At 37.5% G+C, this 9,464-nt stretch overlaps 1 protein-coding gene across 2 annotated transcripts; it reads right to left on the bottom strand.

Moving 5' to 3' along the window:
• Positions 1–769: 769 nt before the first annotated feature.
• Positions 770–8,960, bottom strand: LOC308389453 (receptor expression-enhancing protein 5). 2 transcript variants are annotated; one of them, XM_080870871.1, is made up of 6 exons: positions 8,833–8,960; positions 8,604–8,736; positions 4,449–4,542; positions 2,303–2,441; positions 1,619–1,809; positions 770–1,413 (listed from the first exon to the last, which is right to left on the bottom strand). In XM_080870871.1, exons 2-6 carry the CDS (start codon positions 8,716–8,718, stop codon positions 1,407–1,409), a joined length of 546 nt encoding a protein of 181 aa, XP_080726997.1. In that variant the 5' UTR covers positions 8,719–8,736; positions 8,833–8,960; the 3' UTR covers positions 770–1,406. The 2 variants fall into 2 exon arrangements, with proteins under 2 accessions (XP_080726997.1, XP_080726996.1); XM_080870870.1 differs by having other exon boundaries at positions 1,641–1,809.
• Between the last annotated feature and the right edge of the window lie 504 nt (positions 8,961–9,464).

The raw sequence follows: 9,464 nt of genomic DNA, 5'->3' as shown, positions 1-9,464 counted from the left end.
AGCCTTTTCTCAAACCACACAGCAACAAAGTGCAATAACCGGTGTCTGGGTCCCATTTCTGTTAAATCAATAACCCATCGGCTGAGGGACTACACAACAACAAAACACCCAACAGGCACATCTTCACAGGAGCCATTTCCAGATGGGTTCCTTCCTTTCTCCCTGAGGTGGAGTGTGGCCACCGCACTGGCTCCATCCACCATTTCCAAAGAATTATATCCAGCGCACAATCACAAAGGAACTCCCATTCAGAGCTCCTCAAGCGTGAATAAAAAGGAAAACACAAATTATTGCATGGGTGGTTTGGCTATCTGAAAGCTGGTAAATGTACTACAGGGGACAGGTCAAAAGATCAAGTAATAAAAAGACTGTGACAGTGGTATTTTCCCTGCAACAAACCCTAAAATAAAAACATTAAATAACATTTTATGTGACCTCTGATCTGAAATTACACTATAAGTTATTATACACAAATGAGAAACTGGTAAACATGTGTAAATCTTAGGTAGGTATACGCCAGTTTTAAAATTACTGCAGATAAAATTCTATATTAAAAAAAGATATATACTGCTGTAAAGACCAAAATCCTCACCGGGTACAGATCCAGTGGCACAATTTCCTTGATTCACTACCTCTGCTAAAAAAAATAAATAAAATAAAATTCACTGTTGCGTGAATGTTGCAATCCAGAACAAATAAAATCCCATTTGGCACTATGTGAAGTGATTGGAAAAGGGATTCTCAAAGAAACAGATAGTAAAGACAGACGCAGGGGTCCAGTTTTATTGCTTCATCATTACAAGGTGATAAATTAAGACATCAAAAAACATAGAAGTCAAGTTAAAGACTGAGAACCTTCATAACAAGCTTTAAATTCTGCTTTGCACAAACAAAAATAAAGCTTGTAAAAGCAAGAAGACATCAATGACCCAAGTGTTCCAGTTTTGATTGTGAATTTTAAAAAAAAAGAGAAAAAAAGAACACATCTTAGGGTAACCTGCTTTTATAACTATACTGTTATTCAACCTTGGTTTTCTGTCACTAGTGGCTCAGTTAGACAACACTGCCGACATGCCCACAGAGTACTTGAAGGTATAAAACTGTATTTTTCTTTTATGTTAACATATTTTGTCACACTAAAACAAACAAAAAGAAAAGCTCACAAAACAGGTCACAGTTTCACCGATTGCCTTAGCAGTACCAACAGGAGTAAACTGATGTAGAAGTAAAAACGGCTTTATTTATTTTAGAAGTGTGACACTTCCATGATGTGAAGAGAGGATGGAAACCAGTCACCAGAGTGTCATAGAAGGAGGAGTAGGACAATCCAATAGTGAAATCACATATTTCCTGTCACTCAGCTTTCCCATGTTTCTTACTGGTCCTTTTCGTGGTTGAGGGCCCGGTTAACAGCTGATGAAAAATACAGGGAAGGACAAAACAGAACAGAAAAAAAAAAAAACCAATAATATTTTATAGAAAATACATGAAAAATATAAGACTGCTGTATATGAGGATATATTCTGACAGTGTGAAACTGTGTGGTCATGCACAAGTTTGTCTGGTGTATTAATGTGTTGCTGCGATACATGCAGAGTATAAACGTGGCTGTACTTGCATGTACACTGTGAAGGGCTCACCCTCCTTTGTGACGGTCTCAGTTATGTTCTTAGCCTTGGCACTCAGATCGCTGACCATACTCTCCATGGTGGCCTGGTGTTTCAGAAAAAATGGTCTGATCACGCGCTTGTACAGGATTTCGGAGCCGTTCCACGTTACTGGAGCCATACACCATATGAGGAACAAACACTGTAAAAAGAGCAAATTTTCTGTTATAATAAAAGGGAGAGCTATACATTTTATGAATATAATATAATGAAATGATAATGAAGGGTTATACATTTGTTGATTGAAGTTCAATCAACAAATGTATACTGGGATTAAGGTTTTCAATATAAACATAGTGTTTTAATGAAGGTGAGCCAAAATCGTCATAACAATAAGACCACAGTGTTTCATCAGTATGGTGGCTTTTTGTTTCCATGATGTCATATTATTATTGTTATTATTTTTTTTGGTAAAAGCATTTCTGCATAGTGCAGTCTTTATTTAGCAGTTACACAAAATATCCACAAGAGGGTGGTGTTGGCTACTGTAAAAGAAAAGCCATCTGCCCTTATGTAATTCAAGACAGTATGACTATCTATGGCATGACAGTGTGAGCAGACTTGGGCCAGTGTCAGCTGCATACAGTGATAATGTCCAATATAACCACAAAAACCATATTAAAATGTCAGCCTACCTTGCCAGCATAGTAAAAGGGGAACCAGAAGAGGAAGATGTCAGAGAAGAACTCAACAACGCTGAAGAGTCCGTAAACAACCCAGTAGGTGAGCCACTGTGTGTCATCCTCCTTAATATTGCTCTCGATGGCCTTAATACTGAATGGAGAGGAGAACAAGAGACTGATGAGGTCATGACATCCATGGTACATTAACATTAAAAGTCTAAACTCTAAACCTGATAAGATGATATTATGCGAATGTGACAATTAGCAGCACTGTACAACAAGAAATTCACGAAAGGAGAGGGTCAATATTCTGCAAAGCTACATGAACTATAGGGGAAAAAACCCCAAAACATTTAGAGACACTGTCTCAAGTTGCCCTTTCCCAAACACAGAGCTGGAGATGAATTCACTACTGGAAGCAGCTTCATTTAGTCCAGAATGCTGCCAGAAGCAGAAGGTACATACGATGACCACTTGAAAACCACAAATTCAACTATTATCTGTGCTTCTCTCCCATCAGTGCAAATCACTGCACATCACTTTGTATTAGAGAGCTGATAAAGACTGTTTAACTCAAATCAAATCAAATCAAATCAAATCACTTTTATTGTCACATCACATGTGCAGGTACATTGGTACAGCACATGTGAGTGAACTCCATCAGACATTTACGTTCTTACATGCAGCTCTGTTAGTTTCTACAAACATTTGTGGCTGTAGTACAGGTGGTCTCATGGGGACATGCATGATGTGATTTGGTGAGCTGAAAGTTGGTCAACAGTATGAATATCAGAATTTATGCCAATATGTACACTGAATGAGTTACTGCCCACCGTATCATCCCACACCAAAATTCTTCTATGTAAAAATAAATTCTTTAGCAAAGTTAGACAAACCTATTTTCCAATGTAGCCTTTTTTAGTAAAGCTTTTTCTTTTCCCGCATTATTGTCTTATTGAGCTTCAGTTACACAAAGAAACAATCCTGTAGGAAAGAAAATCAGATAGAAAAACCTAATTTTACAGCCAGTAAGAAGTAAAGAAATTACAATGCCCCATACATGCTTCAACATAGACACAAGCATGCAAGCAATGCATGTTTACACTGATTTAATCTAACCCAGCCATCAGCGTCGCCTGCAGAACAGCAACCGGTGCCTTATGCGCTGGTCATGAATCAAACATTTCATTTGGGGTTTAAATGTTTGATTTTTGGGTGGGGGGAAATGTTACGATTCGATGTTGTCAGTGTTTTGTTGTAGGCGTGACTGTTATGTGTTTCCTGTTTTACTTTGAAGGTCTGTCTTATCTCAGTGTGTTCAGTTAACGCTTCCTTGTCTCGTCAGTTCTGATTTGCCCCAGCTGTGTTTCCCTCCTGTTGTCCATTCCCTGATTGCTCCCTCTATGTATTTAAGTAAAAAGTAAGTAAGTAAAATTTATTTATATAGCGCTTTTCACAGATAAAAATCACAAAGTGCTTTACGACACAGAAAATGGGAATATAAAAACAATATAACAGTAAATAAAACAATGTAAAACAATAAAACTATAAAAACAGCATAAGAAGAAATTAATCAAATGCTTTTCTAAATAAAAATTTAAGCCCTGTGTTTCAGTTTGTCAAGGTCGCGATCTCCCCCGTGTTGTAAATAGTTGTCGTATATAGATGTAAATAGTTGTCGATACTTTTTCTCACTGCAGCAGCTTAGTAGGCGTGAGAAGCCATTTTTCCTTGAGAGCAGGGAGTGTGGGGGCATTTCTCCTTATTTTTCTTTTTCTTATGTTGCACGCCAGTTTTCCCTGGGCTGGGGTGTAACACTTTTCATAATAACACTGAAAGAATAGGAAATGGTCAGCAATCTCTAAAAGTCTGTTAAATACAAGAGGCAAAATAGACTTTTGTCATGTTCTTTTTTTCATGTAACGGCAGGTAAAGCACTAGTCTTATCAAGGATATTTAATGATTAACAATGCAGCATGCCACTAAAACACATCAGTAACACAGATATAAACTGGTATTATCAGACTGACTACCTTGAAAAAGCCATAATTAGTATTAGTAATAGCAGTCTTGGGTTGGGCTGACATTGAACTTTGGATTCTAAAAGAAGTGTTCATATATTAGAGTGGACATTTTTTTGAACAGATGTCATACATACGAGAAATATGCTGGATAGACAAATCCAATCAGGTTGCAGAGTAGTGAGGCTCCATATCCAAACAGAAGATATATCGCAACAAAACTCAGGAATCCTGCAGAGAGAGAAACACGAGAGGCGGCAGTGAGCTGAGAGCAGACGGCGCGACAGGGAGGGGAGTGTGAGGTTATCCAGTTACTTTACAAACACTTCTAATGTCAAGCTACATTACTGTGTGTCTCACAGCAGGATATGAGGAAAACAGTACCAGGATCAGGAGGAGCACTGAACACACACCAAACACTGATATTAATGCAGCCAAAACAAGAGTGGATTTTTTTAAAATACATTTCAAAGCTCATTAAGCCACATGAAAGTATAAACTTCAAGCCTACACACCTCAGGCATGATAGACTCCACAACACCACAGGTTTTATGCAACTTAAAATAATATGTTTATGATAGTGTGTAGTATGTGAAACTACAATTCAATCACTATCTTAAAAACATGACTTCCCAATTCAGTGTGTATACTTTGTGTCTAAGGAAACAGACTGACTTTGAGTGGAAATGACTCAAGTTCCTTATTTATTGACTGGCACGAAATTACTCTCTGCCATGCTAAAAAGTAAATACGGTATATGGATAATATAATATGGTCTAGAACACAGCATTAAGGCATGATATAGCCATGAATAAAGATAATAAACATGTAACTGAAAAACCAGAAATACTACAGAACTGCCAACTGGTAACTTTGAATTCAATTAACAAACAGCAGATACACACTACAGTTTAGCATGCAAAGGTTTACCTACCAATTTCTGTCACATACTCAAGATTTTCCCAATAATATTTCTTCAGCTTTTTTAACACTGAGTTTTAAATAACATCTTATCAAAATTTCGTAGGAACTCTATTCATGTAAACCTGAAAAAACAAGCCAAGTGGGGTCACCTCTCATCCCTGTAACATATTTATATGTGCACTTGCAATATTTTTAATCATAAAAATATTTGCTACCACAAAATTGTCAAGAAAACAAACGAGGAATATTGGGACACTGCTTGTAGCCCAGTTACTGCTTACTAAATACATTAATAATACTATATCCCTGCTACGGATCTCTGCGGGGATGAACGGGTGGTAGCTTTCAGAGGCAGGTGGAGTTTCCAGCAATGCAGAGTTGATTAACACACAGAGAGTCAGTATAAAATGTAACTAAGGTGACTCCGTTGCGAGTTGATGTAAAACAGAACAAAAACAAATATTGTGTAATCTCCAAGGTACTGTAGATGTCAGTACTTCAATATACTATTAAAATTTATGCAAAACTCAACTGTTCATTTAAATTCAGCTAATATAAAAGGTCATATATTATCAAAAGCACTAAAAGCATATGATCCTGTTGTAACCATTGCCTGCTCTTTACATCTCATTTGTTTGTCACAGCTCATATACAAATATCTGTGCTGATCCCAGCCTATCCAGCTCACGCCCTGTCTCTCTCTCTCTCCCTAATGAAGACCAAACTGGAAGAACCGGTTGACAGCGAAGACCCCAGGCTAGGTTACAGACAATGGCCAGTGTAAATAAACACACCAGCTGCAGCACAAAGCACTAACAGCATATGGTAATTTTCAAACCAATGTGCCATCAATAAAGAAAATGCTTTTTTTCCCCACTAGATTTTGACAGCTTACATAGAGTCATTACTTCATAACCCTGAAATGTAGTAGTTAAGAAACTGGATAAATAATGAAACCACAACTGTTTGATTTTTATTATAGCAGTAAATAATAGGACGAAGAAACTCATGGATTTCTCTTAGACCATGATTGTGTATCTATATTCATTAACATCTTTGTTGTGGAACAACTGAAAATGTGCACAGAAGTCATTACATAGATGTGTGATCTTGTGATGAATGACTCAAAAGTCTTTTTTACATAATTTTTGAAGGTCAGCTAAAAATCCAGTTTGACTTAATTTCAAATGATGACAAAGACCCATTGTTATGAGTACAGTGGGTGAGGGGTGGAAGTTGACTTTAAAAATGTGACGTTTATGCACAACTACTAACACCCAGTCAACTGGCTGCACACAGCTGACTTGAGGCATCTCTACTCCAGTCAGCACATTAGTATTCACACTTCAGAGTGTTGCAGGAGTCAGCATGAACTTGAGATGTCTCTCAGCTAAACAGCACACAGTTGCAAAGCTTGGTTCTTGAACTAGCTCAGATCAAAGTGAAGTCCAGTACATTAAAGTGAGCAATCAGAAAAGAATTTATTGTACTCAAGTGTTTTTCAGTGTACAACACATTTTTACCCCAAAATGTGGACGTAATATCAAGTAAGCATTATAACGGCACTTACAAATTGGCCAGATGCTAAGCAGATATTTCTGCAAACAGGACAGGGCATGGTATAATTTGGCTGCTCTGTACGGTTCTATTAATTAATTATAGGGTAGAGACAGGTAGAAGTGTTTACATACAGTCCAGAGTATTTGTTTTGCAATTCAGTCTGCTGGAGGGTGTGGGAAAACAAAACAAAACATGGATGTACTTGCATGTAGATCTAAAACAGAAAGACTGACTGACAGCAACTGTCTGTGCAAGCGGTTGTTTTATCAATCTTTTGAGAGCAACTGTGTAACTGGAATCATTCTGAAGTACTTGAGATAGACGGTGTTCAACATCAAGTTGAGTACAAAATCGCCTTACTTATACTACTGGCTTTTTGCGCACACACACACACACACACACACATATATATATATTATATATATATATATATATATATATAATATATATATATATATATATATATATATATGAAAATATAAGCCCATACAACAACAGCAGGCATGCCCAACATGGTTCTTACTAAGGCTTACTGCCATGTGTTTAATGCTTAACCACTTCCAGTAAAACCCAAAAAAGTCTACAAAAAAAGCTTGTGCTTAATATCTCATTTGATTGCAACGTTTGGCTTTTCTATGCTACACGTGTGTATAGATGTGAAATGTTGCGTCTAATTTTTTTTTTTTTTTTACATTAATGAAAAAGTATGACATGTTTTGTTTTGTGTATACACATATATAAAAGCCATAGTTCTTTTGAAGGATCCTTCCCAAAATATGTAGTATTTGTTACATAAAAATAAATCTGCTGATGAAATATTGGTGATAGAGATTTTTAAACCTTCAATTATCAACATTAGTCACCAAATGTACTTTTTTAAAGTCATCTTTGTATTTTTACTTATGTTGGAGTACTGTTTGTTAGAACTTCTTATCTTTGCCTGTATTCAGGTTTTAGTATGTAGTATTCAAACAACGCACTTCACATACAGTACTAAAGATTCTCATCCTTTGCGACCTTGAAATTGGTTATCCTGAAGGCATGCCATTGTTCTGCCATGAACAGACAACCGTTTTTGATCAATTGAGAGTAAAGACAGTGAGTTTGAATGTAGGTCACCCTGGTGTTTCCTGTAGCTGAGTGGCATCCTAAGCACAACCTTGCCTGAGGTGTCTGACATTTATTGACTTTAACTGTGCAAACTGACTACAAAGTAGCGTCAAAACAAAACTGCTAAGGAGTATGGGGCGCTGTTTGCAATAAAGGAGTGGATCTGTTTGCAGCTGTATAACCAGTCACCCTAGAATCTCCCTCCATTTCTGACCCTGGATATTTCAGGACATGATAAAAATACCCCTGAGATCAGCTGGTGGTGGATCTCAAATATTAGAAGCAGTTCATTCAGCAGCAACGCTTCGAAATAGATTTGTGTGTGTACATATAGGTGTGTGTGTGTTTGTACTTTTAAACCAGGTCAAACGCAGTAGTGAAGCATTAGGGCCTGAGCTGGATGAACTTTGGTATTCTTGCATGAGAGAGAAATAAAATGAGCAAGCTAACAGAGAGAGGGAGGATATGAAACATCTACTACTCACGAACACTGCAACCACAACTGTGTGCCAGTTTCCGTTTGAGTGACAGCTTACCAGCTAAAAAGCTAACGTTGGCATACTTGTTTAACACGAATATTGTGCCAAGTATTGGAGGAGAGGGGTAACTCCTAAGCAAAAGTTAATAAACACCTCCAGTGTTTTAAAGTACATTTGTGTAGCTAGCTGTTCGTTTATTCTCGTGAGCTGTTAACATACCCAAGGCGATATACTCTCTCTTCACTCCCGTTTTTTGCTCCAGTGTTGCCAACTGATCAGTCACAAAGTTCTTCTCATGGAGCAGAGTCACGAAGCGCTCCTTAAAGTGACTCATTTTCGGGCCTTCCCGAGCCTGCGACCGAAACAAAACCGTACAGAAGACAAAACAAATGTTACATGACCCCAAATTCGAGGAGTTTACAAGAAAACGGGCGGTTTACTTACTAACCTTTGCTTGATAACTTGCCCAAAAACTTGCCGCTGTGAGGGTGTCCGATGACTCCACCGGGCTGTGGTGGCAGAGGGGAGGAGCCTGGATGTGTCTGACCAATCACAAAGCTCGACTGACAAAAGCTGGCCGCTACAGTTGATGAAATAAACGGTTTGTGCTGCCCACGTTTGAAGAAGCTCAGTCATTTGGAGGTCCAGGAAACATTGCTAGTCTGTTGGGCCGTTAGTGAGTTAATAATCTGTTAAATTATGTGACCCCATCTTTATATTTTCTTTTTCCTATGTATGAAAGTTGCTAATATGTAAGGAATGTTTATTCTCTGAATGTGTAATATATGGTGCATTTTGTTTAAATGTTAATTTTACTAATAAAAAAAAGAAGTCTGTTGAGCCGCTATCATCCTTAAAATGCTTTAATTTCCCCACACATCCACTTCTGCAGTTACACCGGATGAATTTAATATTTGACTTACAAGGCTTGACTGTTTACTAAGTTTTATCAGTGTGTATCCATGCACACTAATAAACAGTGTTGGGAAGGTTACTTTTAAAATGTATTCCACTACAGATTACAAAATACATGCCCCAAAATGTATTTTGTAACGTATTCCGTTACGTTACTCAATGAGA

This window comes from Rhamphochromis sp. 'chilingali' (genome assembly GCF_963969265.1).
Source record: "Rhamphochromis sp. 'chilingali' genome assembly, chromosome: 21".
NCBI lineage: Eukaryota > Metazoa > Chordata > Actinopteri > Cichliformes > Cichlidae > Rhamphochromis > Rhamphochromis sp. 'chilingali'.
Note: the sequence above shows the minus strand (reverse complement) of the source record. Positions and strands in the feature narration are given on the sequence as shown.